Source organism: Triplophysa dalaica, chromosome 9, assembly GCF_015846415.1.
Source record: "Triplophysa dalaica isolate WHDGS20190420 chromosome 9, ASM1584641v1, whole genome shotgun sequence".
Taxonomy (NCBI): Eukaryota; Metazoa; Chordata; class Actinopteri; order Cypriniformes; family Nemacheilidae; genus Triplophysa; species Triplophysa dalaica.
Window position 1 is genome coordinate 4,927,730 of NC_079550.1, and position 19,309 is coordinate 4,947,038.

Below are 19,309 nucleotides of genomic sequence, written 5' to 3' on the forward strand. Positions count from 1 at the left end.
TGTCATATGAAACCTGATTGGAAGAAGATGATGTCATGCACACATGATTGGTTTAAACTGTGATAACAACTTGAAAACAATGTATAAAAAATGGAGTCAGATGTGTATTCATTGGATCACTTCAGATGAACTCTGAATATACCATGTTGCTTGCCCGGGCAAATAAAGTTTAAACTCTCCTTAATGTGGTCCCGGAGGGCCTCTCTGGGCCCCCCTTTGAGCCCCTCAGAGGTTCCGATCTTCCTCACCTTTTGAATAATACGGCCCTCCTGATGGCGCTCGCTTCCTTCAAGAGGGTAGGGGACCTTCAAGCATTCTCCGTGTCCTCGGATGGCTTGAATTCGGCCCTGGCAACTCTCACGTTATCCTGAGACCGTGGCCCGGATATGTGCCCAAACTTCCCACGACTCCCTTCCTGGACCAAGTGGTGAACTTGCAGGCGCCGCCCATTGGGGAGGAAGACCCAACCCCATCTGTGATGTGTCCAGGATGCCTCTACTTGGATCGCACGTAGAGCTTCAGGAGCTATGACCAGCTCTTTGTCTGTTTCGGAGGACCTGCAGAAGGGGAGGGCTGTCTCCAAACAGAGACTGGCGCACTGGATCGCGGATGACGTCACGGCGGCATACCGATCACAAGATCTCCCGTGGCCATTGGGAGTGTGGGCTCACTCCACACGGGGTATAGCCACCTCCTGGGCACTGGCAAGAGGCACCGCTCTGGCAAATATTTGTAGAGCTGCGGGTTGGGCTACGCCCTACACCTTCGCAAGGTTTTACAACCTCCGCGTAAGACGGGTGTCAGCCCACGTCCTGCGTGGCAACATATAGCAACTATTTGAAATCAACAACTCTCTTGAAACATTACATTTAACAACATTTTTAAATCTGCATGAATTTAACAAACAAGTATTTATGTTATCAACAATAATCATCATAACATGTCTTGAGACATTTACAGACCAATTTAATCCCAAGCAGCATTAAAATAGTATAAAACAAGTATAGACCATTTCATTGGACACGTGCGGCGGGACTGCAGTTAACTTCCTGTCTGTTTGGCTTGTGTCTAATAATAAAAGTATTTATCTTAAATTAAATTAATGTTAATATTAAATAATATGACTGTTTTATTGTATAATAAATCATTTTATAAAATAAGACATTTGTTGAAGGGGTGCTGTAGTTTTGTCGCATTTATAGAAACCGTATGGTACATTGGCATCTGGCGGTTCAGCTTGGAATTGCAGTCTAAATTCAAAATACTGGAGAGACAAGTTTTGCCAAGTAACGGTTCTTCTCGGTTTCTCTTGTGTTACGGCTTAGCTCGTTACTCAAACCGCAACATAAAGAAGGAGTCAGAAAACATAAATACGTTTTTAACAAAATTGAATTTATTAAAATGTATAAAGCAAAAAGGAAATATAATTTAACCCAGCTAGGGGGCAACAAAAGAAACAGGCTTTCTCGTATAATGGAAAATAAACTAGACATGTTGAAGATTACAAAACATATAACAATCAAGAAAAGAAAAATAACTGAGAGGGCAGATAAAACGTCCTCTCCCAAAGAGAGCTACTCCACACTCTTTATTCGGACAGAAGGTATTCCCACAAACAAAACTCAGGTGTAACTAATTGTTTAATCAAGTCACTTAATTTCCATCTTGCCCGTGCAATGGCGAGAAAGAAAAAACCTAAGGTAGGCAGAGGGGGGGGGGGGGTCGTAACACTTGCTTGATATCAGATATGCTGTCACTTTAAAACCGTCTATTGTACTAGTTCATTCACATTTCAATAGAATATACTAAAAATTATACTTTAATTTTATCTTAGGTATACTTAATCAAATAGACTTGAAGTATACTACTTTTGTCAAGGGAAAAGGGAAATTACTTGACACAATGAAATTATATATTATTTGACACATATGTACTATCACAAAGCTCAAAAGGAAAGGTAAAACTCAGCACACGTTACATGCAGGGCATACACCTCCTTAAAAAAATATTTATTTAATGCTTCATCAGAGGCCATAGAAATAAGTTAAAAGTGCAAAAGATTTCTATAACATAACAGAAAGTTATATTTGAAAAAAGAACACAAATCATTTTTCATCAATAAATCATTTATAGTAATGGGGCAAACACCTATCCATATTCTTATTTTCTGATAAAAGTGGGCAGATGAAGGAGGCATGCCCGAGTGTCTGTGACAGGGCCTAGTATCTTGCCCATGGTCTCCCATCTTTGAGTGACAGGGTCATAGCGATGAGCAAGCCTGACCTCGCTATAGTCCTCCTGGCAATAACCACCTAAAATGTACAGCCTCTCCTCCAAAACAGCAGAAGCTGCTCCGACATGGGGAATGGATAGAGGGGCGAACACTGTCCAAATGTCATGTGTAGGATCATACATTTCACAAGACATCTGGTCTGTGTAGAACTTCCGAAGGTTGCACACTCCACCAGCTACGTATAAATGTTTTTTCAGGCCCTCCATGCAATGCTGAGCTCGATCGTTGGTCATCTCCGCAAGATAAGTTGTTCCTCTTGCTGGGTGATAGAGGAACATTGATGCCAAACATTTATATTTGGAGTTGAAGCCTCCTGAAATGAAGATCTCACCTCCCCAAACTGTGGCAGTATGCCCGCTCAGGGCTTGGTCTAAAGGATGAGTCAAGCTGACCCCCAAAAAAGCCAAAAGTTAGTTCTCTTTAATAGAGCTTGGATTTCAATAGACAGCACTTTTGCTGAAATCTCCTTCATATATTTTTTTCTCTTGTTTTCGTACATGTTTGTCCAATAGAGTTTGTCTATCTCTGCCATCATTTGTAAGATATCAAAAGTCTGCATTCAACATTATCTAAACCTCAACATCATAATTAAACTACATCATGAGAACAATTTCAGGGTGATGCTCTGCTTCCCAAGATCCAGTAGATGTCATTCTTATCATTTCATCACATTAGTGGACTGCTCACCATTTATCACTTACAGTAAACCTATTTATTGTAGGAGAAAAAGTTGTTTCAGAATCTTTCAGAAAGAGTTGTAAGGCACTGTTGTGTTTTCTTGTTTTCAGTTACCTACCTCCATAAATCTGATTTTATTGAGTATTGTTCCACACTGTCAAGATTTGTGTTGATGTCCTTGTCTCCTCCAATAGAATACAGGACATTTTCAAGCACCACCAGAGTAAAGTTGCTCCTCCGTTCAACCATGTCTGCCAGCCTTTCCCAGCTGTCTTGGACAGGGTCAAACCTGTTGTTGTGGAAGTGTGGGTGTTGTTAAATTGGAGAAAGGAAGAAAATATACAATGAGGATGAGTGAAACAGTAAGTATGACCAGTGTTGAGTGTAACTAGTTATTGTAACTTAATTACTTTTCCCTTGTAATTTAATAACAGTTACATTTACATTTAGGCATTTGGCAGACGCTTTGCGACTTACATTACTTTTATCCTGTACATTTTACATAGGTATTTGCAATCCCCAGGGATCGAACCCACAACCTTGCATTGTTAACGCAATGCTCTTACCACTGAGCTACAGGAAAGTTACTTCTGATGTAATTGAACTAAATACTGCGTAATGTATTCAATAGTGGAAAGACATCAAAATCATAAGTCTAACTTAAAGATATGTGCTTTAATGTATCATTCTCACATTTGTAATACTTTGGTCAGTTAATAAGAATAATTTATGTAGTTATTTATTATTTATTTGAATTAATTCTCTAAAAAGCGAGGTGTGCCACGATTGCCCAGCTCACTAGTCCAAAGTGATTGGTCGAATACTGCACGGAAATGTAACGCCTCTTCGAATATTTGGAACATCAGGCTGCGCCGGCGACGGTATAATGACATGTACAAGACCGACCTCATTACCTGCGTGTAGATTTGGGCGGTTTTAGTCAAATCACTCCACGAGCTGACGTCAAGTTGTGGGGGTGTTCTGGAAGAGGGTCCTCAAGGACCAGGGTTGAGAAACACTGCTGTAGACATCTAGATGTCTGTAAGATGTTTATGATTTAGCATGGATCTTTCTAAGATCTTTAGCAGATGTTTTTAAACAGCAGATGTTTTCCAGATCCACAGACATCGCCGTATTGCAGATGAGCAAACTATGTATTTCAGATGTCTTGCAGATGTTAATACAGACGTCAAACAGATGTCTGCCAGATATATGTGTGCTGTTAGCATTGCAACACGCTATTTGCTGTTTACCTTTCTGACAGTATGTCCTACAAAGCACACAGGTTCCGAAATGAGACACAGCGTGCACCCTTATCAACATATATTAATCTGTGGCTGTTCATGGTCAATCAGTAACTATTTTTGACTGTTATATTTATATTGTGTGGTAAATGTTTTATAAAAGCAGTACATGGCTAGTGCTGTCTTGTACCATAAACGCCCATCAGCTGTGACTTATTCATAACACAACACATTAGCTCATATTATCAATCTTATTGCTTGTTTTCCAATTTATAATTAGTATATTTTAATAAAACCCATATTCCCAAATATCTTATAGCATATTTTTGCTTTTTTATCTCAATTTGTCTATGCTCTAACAGAAAATAAGGATGGCAGCATCACCCACTGGACATTACTTTTGGCCACTATGCTGTATAAATGATGCATGGTAGCATTGGGTACATTGTACTTTTGGACATTTCCAATGTTTAAGGCAAGGCTGTAATGTGTTAATAATATCAGAGGTATTTGAGTAGACGTCAGATTACCTGAAAAAAGATTTTAAGGTATCAGCCTTGGCATAAAAGTGGCAACCTCCTGACAAATATAATTTCCCACCAAGTACCCCAACACTATGTCTAAATCTAGCCAGATCTGGCATTTCTCCCAGCATTCTCCATTCTATCTCCTTTACAAGTCCTGTTCCATTCCTGAGAGAGTTAGCAAACCAAAGTTGCTTGCTGGGAAGTCTTTGACCTGTGTCTGGATGCAGTTGATCACCTCCGACTAAAACAAGGGCATCTTTAGGGTAGCGTACACGATGCTGCTGTGCTACAGAGTTTGAGTCGTCACATGCAAACTCTTTAAGTGCAGATTTGTAGAGTTCAACCTTATCTCCCCCCCTGCATTCCATGCTCAAGTTTACAGCACGAACTTCTCGAAATTCTTTAAAGGTCATAAATGAAAAACGAACAGCACTCATTAGCTTTTCGGAGTGTTGAAGTCTTCTTGCAGGATCTTCCTCTACCCAAGTGACAACTGCTCGGAAAACTGTCAGCTCGGAGGGAGCAGATAGTGCATTGGATTGGAGGAACTCCATGAGCCTTTCTGCGGATAGGTCCTGAAACTTTGGGGTGGCAGATAGTTCTTGGAAATGGCTCAATGCAAAATCATCTGCCAGCTCTTTTAAATCAGCCATCCCATAGACGTCTGCAAAAGATGCCACATCCAGACAGTTTAGAACATCAATTTCCTGTTGTAAAAAGTTAAGGCAGAGTGAGAGGGCTGGCTCAAATTGGAATTGAATAGAAGCACAGGTAAACTCAAAAACACAGTCCCATCCGAGCGCTAAAGCCCCAGTGTAGACGCAGTGAAGGAGGGCCTCAAACTCAGCGGCCCCAACTAACAGCAGAGACACAGATTCTTGCTGACTCTCCCTCATTCCAGTGGTAAACATGCCTCTGAAATAATTGCTGCTGGCGGTCAAAAGCACTCTGTGAGCTGATTAAAGGAAAAGATTTAAATTCAGTTAATGCAGGCATAAAAAAAACTGTAATGCTGGGTTCACACGAAACGCAAATTAAAGCAACAATAGAGAGTTTCTCATACAACTCATTTAACTGGTGCTGCAACCTAAGCAGCCCTTTATCATGAATGAAATCACACTTGAAACTTTGGTGTGTGGGTAGATTCACAAGCCCCGCCCATCGCCTTGCTTTACGGCATACGTCACGTTTTACTCGTAGCCTGGGTGAAGTTAGCCAACAGCTAACAATAAGAAGAAATGATCTAGTTCAACGCAAGTCTCCAAACCATCACCATGGCAGAGTAAGCACAAAAACAATGGAAAAGAGAATGAGTGATCATACATGAGACCGAACACGAATCAATATCTGATGGACTAACATTAGCCTTCCTGCTACTGGATTTGTAAGTCAAAGTTTTATATGTGTAACGGAGGCAAGCTAGTGAAGTGCTGTGCAGTACGTAAACCTCACTCCCCGACGTCAAGGACGATCTAGCGACAGATGCTAGAGACTGTGGTCTTCAGCCTCCTCGGTAGAGCGCCCGACTACCATACCGGACTGACCCGGTTCGAGGCCCGCTTAGATCGGTGCGGAGTTATTAGTTATCCGCTTATTAGTTATTAGGCTCAGGTTTTTTATTGGCGCACTAACGTTACTGGTTCATATTTATAACCGTAAGGTAGACTAGAGATAATGTAATTTTGCCGGGTCTCAATAGCTTGCGTAGCATGATCGTGCCTCCTCACAAATTTAGTGTTATGCTTGTCAACGATGACTATCAAACCACAATAAATGTTTTATGGTCAAAAGTTATAGTAACAATAGATACCGATATCATTAGTCTACGTGCATTAAATGAGTAATCAGACACTTTTGAACATAAGACATGTATTGTGGTTTGGTAGTCATTGTTCACAAGCATAACATTAAATTAGATAGCACGCTATGCGCTAACTGCTAACATACCTCAGAATCTAGTTTGAGCTATTAGTATATCCCACAAGAGCCAAAAGAGTGCCTCAGTACATGCACAGTTTATGAACTGACATGATGTAACAGCGGTTTCTGCTTGGTCAACAAATTCACATGTATTGCACTGCCCACGGAGCAGCTTATACAACGATAGTATTTATGACACTGATCAAAGACAATTGCGCTTATCAACCACATGTGGGAACCATAAGCAAAAGTTCTGTAGTGTTGCCTTGAGCGATTTGCGCTAGTAAATAAAATACAAAGTAAATACAAAGACGCGAATAGATGCAAATTGGGCGACGCCTGATGTTTTTCGTGTCACTAAAATAATGCTGTGTTCACACCAAATGCGAACAATCACGTTCCACAGTCTTAATTTCTCGCGGAAAAAGTTTGTTATTTTTACACGAGTGACACAAAGAAAACAACCTAATAGGCAGAGTCTTCACGCGTCCTTACCCACCAAAAAAGTAGGTGTCAATGACCCACAAGTTTAACTTCATTCATGCATTACAAATCACAGTTTCTTACCATGGAAAACGATTCCTTCAACAACCAGCTCTACATCACATCCAACTCTCTCAGCCCATAACTGACATATGGACTGCAAGCTGACCTTCATTTGTTCTTCTGCTGAGCTGGTTTTCTGTTTTTCTTTGTTACCTTCTTCTATCTCTTCTTCAACTTTCAAAAGTTTCAGAATCCTGGGCGCCCCAAGGAATTGAGCTGTAATTTTAATCTGTGCCTTGTTTTTGCTTGTGGTAGTGATGACTCCAGTGTAGGCAAACTCCACCACTGCAACCAACCCCAAACCATGTACCTCATGAGCGAATCTCAGAAACATCTCCCTCTCTCCTCTACACCTTTGTTTATTTTTTTGCTGGATTAGGGAGCTTACTGCAGCCATGACAAGGGAGTGAACATGAATGGTCAGCCCATCTTCTGTGCTCAGAACCAGGTCTGTGAGGACGTTATTCACTTTCATCTCCTCTAGAGTGTGGAATATCTCTTCTGGGTAACTTTGTCTATGATACCTCTGTATGATTTCTTGTTCTATTTCCTTCTGCTTTTTTATAATTCCTATCCTGCTGTCATTGTAGGACATAATCCATTTAAGTTTCCTCTTCTCCTCTTCAAACTTCTCTCCTCCTTCTTCTATCATCTGTTTTCGGTGTTCTTTTTCTCTTTCCCAATGTTCCTCCCATTCCAAAAGCGGATTTATTCTGGTAAATTGCATGAAAATTATTTGTTTCATGTGTGTTGCTCTTGTTGTAGCAACCCTTCTCTTTTTCTGTCATCCTGTGTTTACAGTGCTTAGACTTTGCAATATGTCACATGCCCAAATACTGCTGAAGTAAACAACATGCTAATTTTAGGTTCAAGTTTTGTAGATCTCATATTTCCAAAGACCTTTTCACTGGGGTCACAGTCTTCATGGCAAATTATATATAATATAATATATACAAAATATAAATATATCTACTGTATATATATATATAGTATACAGCCGTGAAAAAAAATAAGAGACCATTTCAGAAAATGTTTTTATGATTTTAAAATGTACTATTTCTGGATATGTGTTTAGGTCAAATGATCGTTTTTGTTTCATTCTGTGAACTACTGATAAGATGTTTACAAAAAGGAAACATTTTTCCCCTTCAGTCGGTCTCTGGACGTTGTGTTGAGAGACAGACTGGGGTTTGATTCTGAGAACCTATCATCTCAGAGATAAAACTAAAATGCCAACAGGGATTGGCCAATGGCCTGCCCACGCCAGTCTGGATTTTTATCATAGTTTTCTTGTCATGCTGTCAGTCTTCCACATTGCTGCTTGGTTTTATTAAAATTCAACAGACATTGGAATGGCCACAATACATCCAACAATGATGATTAAAAAGACAATTTGGAATGGTCTCTTAGTTTTTTTCTGTGGCTCTATGTATAGTAGACTAAATATTAAATAATTGTATAATACATTTTCTATGAAATATATAAACAATATATAATGCTGTGATTTCTGTTTTTTATAATTGTCATAGGAGGGTTATACAGTATTGTACAATCGTACATATTTATCATAAATACTTTTTGTCACTTATTATGGTAACGTATTGATATTTTATGATAGGCTATGTTTTATTCCTACAATTCAGAAGCTTCTAAGTCCCCAGAACAAAATGTGGTAAACTTTTTTTTTATTTCTTTGGGCAAGTTTAAGTGAAGGAACAGTGAAAATCACAGCAAACCAAGCAAACAATTTTTGGTTCCCAGAACGTTCTGGTTAGTGCATGGTTCCCAGAACAGATATGTTAACGTTCCCTGTTGGTTTTCCATGAAAGTTTTCTTAACATTAATAGAACGTTCCCTGTAGGTTAGGGGGACGTCCCCCTATCTTTGTACTAACATTAGGGGAACGTTCCCCTAACGTCACGGTACCGTTCTCCTAACATTAATGTTATGATTAATGCAAATGAGTCTAAAATCATGTGTTATAGATGTTGGTAACACCGTCGAGGACTGCACTCAGCAGTTTTTGAGCCGCCTAGAGGCCTCCGAGATCCCGCATGACGTCTGCTTCCCGGCAGCCCAGGACCCCTTCGACATCGGCTCCGGTTCCTTTGCCCCCACAGACGGCACCCCGGAAGCGGAGGTCGAGGGGGAAAACCTCCACCCCATCAGCAACCTTCTCGCAAGAAGGGACACTGACGTGAAGACCCCAGGGAGAACAACATCGGGCCTGCCCTTCACAGCCACGGCTCTGATCGGTCGGTATGGGACGGCTCCTGCCTCGTCACCAAAGCCGGACCCTTTTCAGGGCCTGGCGCCCACTTACTTACAGAGTTTTTCTGTTCTCCCCGGAGCCACAAGTTCCACCCGGGGGATCTCGACGTAGCTTTTGGCTGCCCCACCATCGAGGGAAGTAAGGGAGCCGGAGTTGGTTTGACTGGAGCGGGCCGTGAGTGGAGCGCTCCAAGTTTTACACAGCTCCTCATGCACCTCCGGGAAAATAATGGCACCCGGGGTGGGCGAGGTTTGCACCACGCTCCGACCTCAGGAACCAAATATCCCCGGGTTAGCACGGCTGACATCACTTCTGCTTCCTCCTGGGCTCGACCGCTGGGGGTGGACCTCGGATTCGTCAGAGTCAGATGCCAGCGAGCGACATCTCATCTACGTCACGCATCGTTTTCTGAGTGCGTGCCTGAGGATCCGGACGGTATGCCACCGCCAGTTGGGGAACGTTCAGAAGAGTGAATCGGGGTGCGATCGGCCCGTGAGCACTTGGCTGGCGGGTTTGTGTTCGCAGAGGTCCCCACATCACTAACGCTGCTAATACAGGGCCCGTAGCCACCGATGTCACAGCCCGGGTAGCAGACGAAATGGTGGCTGGTTCCCGTAGGAAGACAGCCACCCGTGACCGCAACTTTTGAATTACAATCTTCCCGCAGTGCAGGCAAGATGTGTCAAGGAACGCCTCGATGAAGGTGCCGCACCCAAGAGAACAGCGGGACATGCCATGCTGGAGAATGCTCAGTCCTGAAAAGGACCTTTTTGTAAAAAATCACTATACACCTCCGGAACCGGCGAGACGCCCAGGGGAAGGTCGCTGCAGGTAGGGACGATCTGCTGCTCTACGGCGTAGATCCGGCAATGTAGAAGTAGAAGAATTCATTGAATTTGTTTTGTTCGTAGTCATGAGCAAAGGCTCTGAAGAACAAAAGGAAAATGAATGCTGCACATACGGGGCAGAGACCGGCATGCAAATTTAATTCGGCAAATTTCATTGGCCTTTTCTATAGAAGTCAGAGTTGATCGGTTCTCAAGGGTGAACCCCATCTGTCGTTCTCGACACAACGTAGAGAGACCGACAGAAAGGGAACTAGAGTTAACGTTAGCCTCTTCTGAAAACGGTTGAGATGCTCAACCGTTCAGATGCTCAAGTGTCAGCAACAGTTGTTTGTCAGCTCCTGGTCTCACGCCACACAGCACAAAACAAGCTAAGGGTAACATGGAGGAGGCCAAGATGGGGTTCGGGTGTGCCAATAAAAAAAAACAAGGGAGGGGGGTGGGGGAACACAAGAGTACACAGAGGGAAGTCCAAAGGGGCTAGGGTTAGGTGGGGAAGTCTTAGCCCGAGGGTGCGCTCGAGAGCGAGGAGTCCCAGGTGACTTATCAGTTGAAGTCCTGGGAGGAACAAGGCTGGGGACACCGGCTGGAAGGCCGGCTGGTAGACCTGCTGGAAGTTAAAGATTATTTTATGGGTATTTATGATTACTGGATTGTTGGTGTATTGAGACATTGAGATGGGAAAGCTGGAGGTGACCAGGGCTCTAAGAGAAGTTGAAATGCAAGATGCAGCTTCAAAATGGCACCATTCTGTATCAGGAGTGTGAAGCCAGTGCATGATTTTTTTTACATTTGAGGCCCAATAATAATGACAAAGATTTGGAAGAGCTAAGCCACCCTCCATTTTAGGCCTCTGTAACAGTCATAGTCGTATTCTAGGTCCCCCCCATATAAATGAAATGAACACTGTAATAAGATTCATTAAAAGGAAGGAAGGAGGCGGAACCGGCAAACATTTAAACATTTAATAAAGTAATATAACAGCCGGCGGCCCCTCACGGACGACCGCCGGCGAACAAAACATAAATACAAAACACAAGAACATAAATATAAACTTAACATAAGTTCGGGCCCGGTCCTCTCTCTCCGACGGTCCGGTCTCTCGTTCCTTTTATATGCTCCCTATCTCCTACGTGATTCGAGCCCGGTGTGCGCACAGCTGGCGCTAATTCACAATTACTCACCGGACTCGAACCACGGTCTCGCCCCGCCTACTCTACTACAAACACCTTATCAATAGATTTGAAGAAAGATTAGGGAGATAAAGTGGGATACACTGAAAAAGATTTGGGGAGGACATTCATTTTTATACATTCACTTTTCCTGCTAGAGATAGGTGAAGTGTCCATTTGTTCAGGTCCGATTTGACTTTCTCAAATAGCAGACAGAAGTTTTCATGGTAAAGCTTTTGCATACCCCTTGTAATGTTAATTACTAAATATTTAAAGCCATTCCTAAACATTTGGAATGGTAGGGCATTGTCTTGTTTTTGAAGAGCCAGGTTATTAACAGGTTAACATTCATTTTTACTAAAATTCTATTTGTACCCAGAAAAAGCACCAAATATCCTTAAAATATGGATCACATGTGGGGCGCTTGAAACAGGGTCCGATACAAACAGTAATAAATCATCTGCGTATATAAAGATACTCTATGCTGTCCCCCCCTGTGGATTCCAGCACGACGGCCGTGGCGTACATCAATCGCCAGGGTGGCGTACGCGCACAGCAGCTATCACGACTTGCCCGACGCCTCCTCCTGTGGAGTCAACAGGTGATCCGCTCCCTGCGGGCCACACACATCCCAGGCGAACTGAACCAGACAGCCGACGCGCTCTCTCATCAGTATACGCCTCGCGGAGAGTGGTGACTCCACCCCCGCGCAGTCCAGCTCATTTGGGTGCTGTTCGGTCAGGCACAGGTAGACTTGTTCGCCTCACACGACACCACCCATTGCCTGCTTTGGTACTCCCTGTCCGAGGCCCCGCTCAGCACAGATGCCCTGGCGCACAGCTGGCCGCGGGACAAGCGGAAGTACGCCTTACCCCCAGTGAGCCTCCTTCAGGGAAGAGGAAGAGGAGTGGAAGAGGAGCATCAAGTGTTACTGGTTGCGCCACACTGGCCAGACCACACTTGGTTCTCGGAGCTGATGCTCTTGACAACGACTCCCCCTGGCCCATTCCCCTGACAGAGGACCTGCTCTCTCAGGGGATGGGCACGTTCTGGCATCCCAGACCAGACCTCTGGAACCTCCATGTTAGGTCTCTGGACGGGACGAGGAGACCCTGAGCAGGTTACCCCCCGCTGTGGCGGAAACCATTGCATAGGCTAGGGCCCCATAGCACACAGAGCTTCAGGAGCTCTGACCAGCTCTTTGTCTGTTTTGGAGGACAGCAGAAGGGGAAGGCTGTCTCCAAGCAGAGGCTGGCGCACTTGTCTTGTCTTTTTGTTCCAAGGTTACCGCAGGATGCAGTTCATGCCCAGACCTGATGGCAGAGCTGAGAATGGGAAGCGATGACCTAACAAGAGCTGAGATGATAGAGCTGGATAAAGGACACGGCAACTTGACACGATTTTTCTACAACACTTCAAATGCTATTAGATTGTTAATGATAATCTTAAATCTATAATTTACCTTATTCGTAAGTTTATTTATTTTTTATTTAGCCTTGTTGTGCAAGAACTGTTGAGCAGTTTTTGCCAGAGGGGAACTGGAATCCCCTGGTTGGGCCTGGGTTCTCCTGAGGTTTTTTTTCTCGATTGGAGTCTTGGGTTCCTCGCCACCGTTTGCATATTGTTTGGCACTATTTGCCTGGCCGGGGGGGCTGCTTTAGAATTTAGAAGTTAGACATAATTAATATTGCATATAAGAATTTATAGTCCGTTTAATATTTGACCTGTGGTTCTCTCTCCTATGTGTGCTTTCACTGTGCGTGTGTGCGAGTGTGTTTGCGTGTGTGCGTCTATGTCAATGTGTGTAAGTATGTATGCATATTGTGTGTGTGGAGCATTTGTATGTCTGTATTTTGTTGTTTTCACCTTTTTCTTGTTTTTACAGGTATATGCCTTCAGTTGTTTTTCTTGTATTCAATGTGTCTCATGTACAGCTGCTTTGTAACAATGAAAATTGTAAAAAGCGCTATATAAATAAAGTTGAGTTGAGTTGAGTTGAGCACTGGATCGTGGATGCCGTCACAATGGCATACCGATCTCAGAATCTCCCATTCCCCTTGGCACATTGTCGAGAGACCGACAGAAAGGGAAAGTCTAGGTTACGTCTGTAACCTCAGTTCCCTGATGGAGGGAACGAGACGTTGTCTCCCTTATGCCACAACACGTATCGTCCTCTGCTGCAGTCGTGAGAGGCTCTCAGGCTTCAGAACAATAGGTAAATGAATGCGGAGACAGGCATGCAAATTTCATTTGCCAAATTTCATTGCCCTTTTCTATAGAAGTCAGAGTTCATTGGTTCTCAAGGGCGAACCCCATCTGTCGTCTCGACACAACGTCTCGTTCCCTCCATCAGGGAAGTGAGGTTACAGACGTAACCTAGACGTTCTCAACTCAGGGCCGCGAGATCCACTTTTCTGCAGAGTATAGCACCAACTCTGATAAAAAAACACCTGAAGAGGCTAATCAGTGAACAGACACGCTCAACTTTATGTTGGGCTGCACAGAGTGTTTGGCATATCGCATTAAAGTACTGCGAGAGCGATTCAAATGCGTACCGAGCAATCTGCAATTGAATCTCTTTTGCAATACTTAATGTCATACGATGATAAACGATGATATCGCATTACTTTGAACGCATCTATTCAAAAGACGCTAATTAGCTTGTTCGGGTGTTTAATATCAGAGTTGGGGGGAAAGCTCTGCAGGAAAATGGATCTCGTGGGCCAGAGTTGAGAACCACTGGCCTATTGTCTGCGACTGGTATTAACCTGTTGGCTTTATGTCCCTAGTGAAGTAAGCTAACTAGCTACAGACTAGTGTTAGCCTACATTTAATCTCCATTTAATCAGTGCAGGGAAATGTTTAGCACTATAATAACCCTGGTGTGGAAATTCCATTATACATGTCCACTTTATTTTCTTGTTTGCATATACGTGCAGCCAAGTAAATAAAATCTGCCGTTTTCATTGTTTTAAGAGGATGATGTTAATTTTTAAGTTTGTTCGTTTTTCTTTTTTTTATCTTTCATTAATAATTATAATAATAATTAATAATAATTTTGTCAAGAGAATTTTCCATTTTGTCAAATTTTACAATAAAAATACATTGAGATAGCCTTTAGCACATTTTTTATGGTTGCTTTTAATCTTGCATTAAATAGTCAACTGCATACTAGCATCTATGTACAAATCACCAGCAGTATATATTGTTCTAGTACTAGTGTTGAACTTAAAGAAGCAAGACAGTTGCAAGCCTTTAATTAGAGTTATGTAAAGTTTTTGATGGTTGAACAGTTAGGTCCTAGAGATGTGGTGACAACAGCTGCCCATTTAGATTTTTTGTCATGGGGCCCAAAATTCCTGGAAGCGCCCCTGATTCCACTTAACGAGGGTAAGGATTTGAGTGTAATAGACAAGGGCTCTATGGCCAGGGAAAATAGCAGTGGACTGATAGGACAGCCTTGACGGGTGTCTCTTGACTGCTGAAAATACTGAGATACACCTACCATTTGTTCTGAGGCTATGGGTAAAGTATATAAGATTTTAATCCATGAGATGAAATAAAACCAAAACCAAATTTCTTGCATGTAAATAAATATCCCCATTCTACCCTATCAAAGGCTTTCTCTGCATCAAGCGCGATAACCACCTCGGGACCGCACTGGGCACAGGAGAGTGAAAAATATTTAATAGTCGGCAGATATTTGTAAATGAATGACGCCCCCAAATAAAACCAGTCTGGTCAGCAGAGATCACGTCATGCCTTGTGGTTTCTAAGCTTAAGGCAAGGGTCTCGCCCAAGATCTTCACGTCACAGTTTAGGAGGCAGATGGGTCGATATGAGGTGCATTCTGTGTTATCTTAGCAATAGGGTAATTGATGCTTCAGTCCATGTGATAAAGAGTCATTAAACATATCAAGTAAAATTGTAGATAATTTACTAGAGATCTTTTTATAAAACTTTATAAGGTGCCCATCAGGGCCAGGTACCTTGCCATTCTGCATTGCCTTAATTGCATTTATTATTTCTATACCTTTTACTGGGAGCTCAGTCTCGGCCCCATGTCTTGTCTTTATAGAAGGAGCTTGGAGATTATTGAAAAAAAAATTCATGTCAGGGCTGTCATTTGTTATCTCTGACATATACAGATTTGATTAAAATGAGGTGAATGTTTCGTTAATTTCCCATTGGTCATTAGTTAGTTCACCATCATCTTTATGAATTTCTGGAATCTGTTGAGAAAAGGCGCGGCACTTAAGTTGATGTGCTAATAGCCGTCTAGATTTGTCGCCATGCTCAAAGACATACCCCAGTGATTTTAATAGGAAATGTTCCATCTTTTCAGTTGATGACAAATTATATTGAGTTTGAAGATCCAGCTTCTTTTTATATAATTCGGTGGAGGAAGAAATAAAGTAGGCTTCTGATAATCCACCATATCTGTTGCTTTAATGAGTTCCTCTTGTTTTAAATCTTTTCTTCTTATTTGTTCGAGCAGAACCCGATATAATTTTACCCCTGATTACTGCCTTTAATGTTTCCCACAAAAGAGAGGATGGGGTGTCATCGGTTTTGTTGGAATCTAAAAAGTCATCTAATTTTTGGGATATAATTCCACAAAAAGATTTCTGTCTAATTTCCAAGAGGGACGTTCTAATATGTAAGAAGGGAATGCAAGGTCTAAAATTACAGGGGTGTGATCTGATTCAACTACAGTTGAGTATTCAGTGTTTGTGACAAAGGGGAGAAGATTATGGTCAATAAAAAAATAATTGATCCTACTATTCGTGTGATGTATAGACGTAAAAACAGAAAAGGACTTGCTTTGTGGGAAAAAAAAATGCCAGGGGTAAACACTTCCTATTTGGTCCAAAAAGGCTGATACTAGCTTGGCCTTTTTAGACAGGTTTGTAGATTTAGGATTGGAACGGTCTAACACTGGATTTATTACACAGTTTAAATCGCCAACAAATATCAATCGATGTGAATTCAAATCTGGAATTAATGAAATTATTTTCCCCATAGATTTATCATCATCCCAATTTGGGGCATAGATATTGATCACATACACAGGCTTATGATAGAGAAGCCCAGAAACCGTTACAAATTGTCCTTGTGGGTCTGAAGTGACAATGGTTACACTAAACTGCATTCTTTTGTGAATGAATGTAGCCGTTCCACAAGTTTTAGAGTTGAGATTGGAATGGACCAATAATTGTGATAAAGTACAGAGCAATGTTTGTTTCTTAAGTGAACAAAGGTGAACATTTGTTGCAAAAATGTAGAGGTGTCCTTTTCCCTATCCCATATCCTAAACATAAATGAAGCCTATACTTGTCCTTTTCCCTGAGGCAAGCAGCAGGCTAAACACTATTTCCAAAAACGTCTGGCGATACATTCCTCTAGACACTGCTGCCCAGGAAAGCTCCCAGTGATTAGGATATGTTAAAATAAAAATAAATAAATATGATTATTTATAGCCTATAAATGTCATATGTTATAGCATATAACATAAATGTTAAAAAGGCAACATAAGCGGATTTGAACATAACAGTAGGTAAAGTAGGAGAGTTCCAAATATGTACTTGTATTCAACATAATACCGATTAGTTCAGCAATAACGTCAGAGGGTTTTCATACCTTGAGTCCTAAGACCAATGGCTGACGTAATAGGTTGAAAAGGTGATCTCACAAGTCTTCAAACTCAGTTGGCCTATTTAAGTCATTTATGACTTACCATTTATCCGTACCCATAATAAACAGTGAAATGGAAATAATAAGGAAAATTCATAATCTAATAAGGACCACATCCGATCTGAGCCTTAGATTACTTCCGAATTCATGGTCATTTATCCCCTAGTCTTGCCTGAGCAACATGGTAACCTTTCATAATCACACGGCGAATCAAAGCCATAATACAGGGCCATAAGCAAAGCAAACCCAGAATGCATTATATAATTATAACGATTTAGGAGTTTCGCCTATGCAAATAATAATAATGAAAGCAGGGGTAATGATTTGAACTTATTTATGAGGATGCTCGCTTGAGCTGATTGGACAGATGTCATGATTACTGATAGCAAACTAGTTTGATTATTTGCTCCAGCTTTCTCAAACTGATAATGAAGCATCATTAGGATAGATGTCGTGATTTCTAATGGCAAACCAGTGGGGTTCGATTATTATCTTCGGCTTCTCCAGAACTTTGTTAATTAAACATCATTTAAAATCAGCCAATGTTCGATTTTACGGAAAAGGCTGGAAACTCCAGTCCCGTTCATCTCCATTTCTCTCTCGGCAGGTCATCTCAGCAACTGCTCTTGTGATGTTCTTAATTCCTTGGTTGATTAAATGTCCATCGCCATCAGTGTTGCCAGGGTCGCGGGTTTCCCGCACAATTGGGCTATTTTTAAAATACTGCCACGGGAAAAAATCATTCACGGGTTTGCGTGTTTTTGGGCTACTTTTAAAATGTGCCGCGGCCGAAACTATTTTTTTTTATGTAAATTTAACAAAAAAAATTAATTGTTCCGTTTTCCGTGTATTTATCTCAGTAAGGAACACCTGGCAACCCAAGGAACAACGCAGCAAACGTGAGTGAATGGGCACGTTTAACCTTGCGACTTGCGTCATCATTACGTGTGCTTCGTTTTCCCGGGATGTTGAGGTGGTTAGTTACTGCGCGGCTCTGAACGATATACAGTCAGGTCCATAAATATTGGGACATCTACACATTTCTAACATTTCGGGCTCTATACACCACCACAATGGATTTCAAATGAAACGAACAAGATGTGCTTTAACTGAAGACTGTCAGCTTTAATTTGAGGGTATTTACATCCAAATCAGGTGAACGGTGTAGGAACTACAACAGTTTGCATATGTGTCTCCCACTTGTTAAGGGACCAAATGTAATGGGAAAATTGGCTTCTCAGCTGTTCCATGGCCAGGTGTGTGTTATTCCCTCACTATACCAATTACAATGAGCAGGTAAAAGGTCCAAAGTTCATTTCAAGTGTGCTATTTGCATTTGGAATCTGTTGATGTCAACTGTCAAGATGAGATCCAAAGAGCTGTCACTATCAGTGAAGCAAGCCATCATTAGGCTGAAAAAACAAAACAAACCCATCAGAGAGATAGCAAAAACATTAGGCGTGGACAAAACATCTGTTTGGAACATTCTTAAAAAGAAGGAACGCACAAGTGAGCTCAGCAACACCAAAAGACCTGGAAGACCACGGAAAACAACTGTGGTGGATGACCGAATAATTCTTTCCCTGGTGAAAAAAACACCCTTCACAACAGTTCCAGATCAAGAACACTCTCCAGGAGGTAGGTTTATTTGTATCAAAGTCAACAATAAAGAGAAGACTTCACCAGAGTGAATACAGAGGGTTCACCACAAGATGTAAACCATTGGTGAGCCTCAAAAACCGGAAGGCCAGATTAGAGTTTGCCAAGCAACAGTTAAAAAAGCCTTCAAAGTTCTGGAACAATATCCTATGGACAGATGAGACCAAGATCAACTTGTACCAGAGTGATGGGAAGAGAGGAGTACGGACAAGGAAAGGAACTGCTCGTGATCCTAAGCATACCACCTCATCAGTGAAGCATGGTGGTGGTAGTGTCATGGCCTGGGCATGTATGTTTGCCAGTGGAACTGGTTCTCTTGTATTCATTGATGATGTGACTGCTGACAAAAGCAGCAGGATGAATTCTGAAGTGTTATGGGCAATATTATCTGCTCATATTCAGCCAAATGCTTCAGAACTCATTGGATGGCACTTCACAGTGCAGATGGACAATGACCCA

At 41.9% G+C, this 19,309-nt stretch overlaps 1 protein-coding gene across 2 annotated transcripts; it reads right to left on the reverse strand.

Moving 5' to 3' along the window:
• Positions 1–1,457: 1,457 nt before the first annotated feature.
• LOC130428242 (kelch-like protein 33) lies at positions 1,458–7,984 on the reverse strand. 2 transcript variants are annotated; one of them, XM_056756097.1, is made up of 5 exons: positions 7,230–7,984; positions 4,746–5,697; positions 3,090–3,260; positions 2,981–3,001; positions 1,458–2,680 (listed from the first exon to the last, which is right to left on the reverse strand). In XM_056756097.1, exons 1-5 carry the CDS (start codon positions 7,951–7,953, stop codon positions 2,161–2,163), a joined length of 2,388 nt encoding a protein of 795 aa, XP_056612075.1. In that variant the 5' UTR covers positions 7,954–7,984; the 3' UTR covers positions 1,458–2,160. The 2 variants fall into 2 exon arrangements, with proteins under 2 accessions (XP_056612075.1, XP_056612076.1); XM_056756098.1 differs by lacking the exon at positions 2,981–3,001.
• Between the last annotated feature and the right edge of the window lie 11,325 nt (positions 7,985–19,309).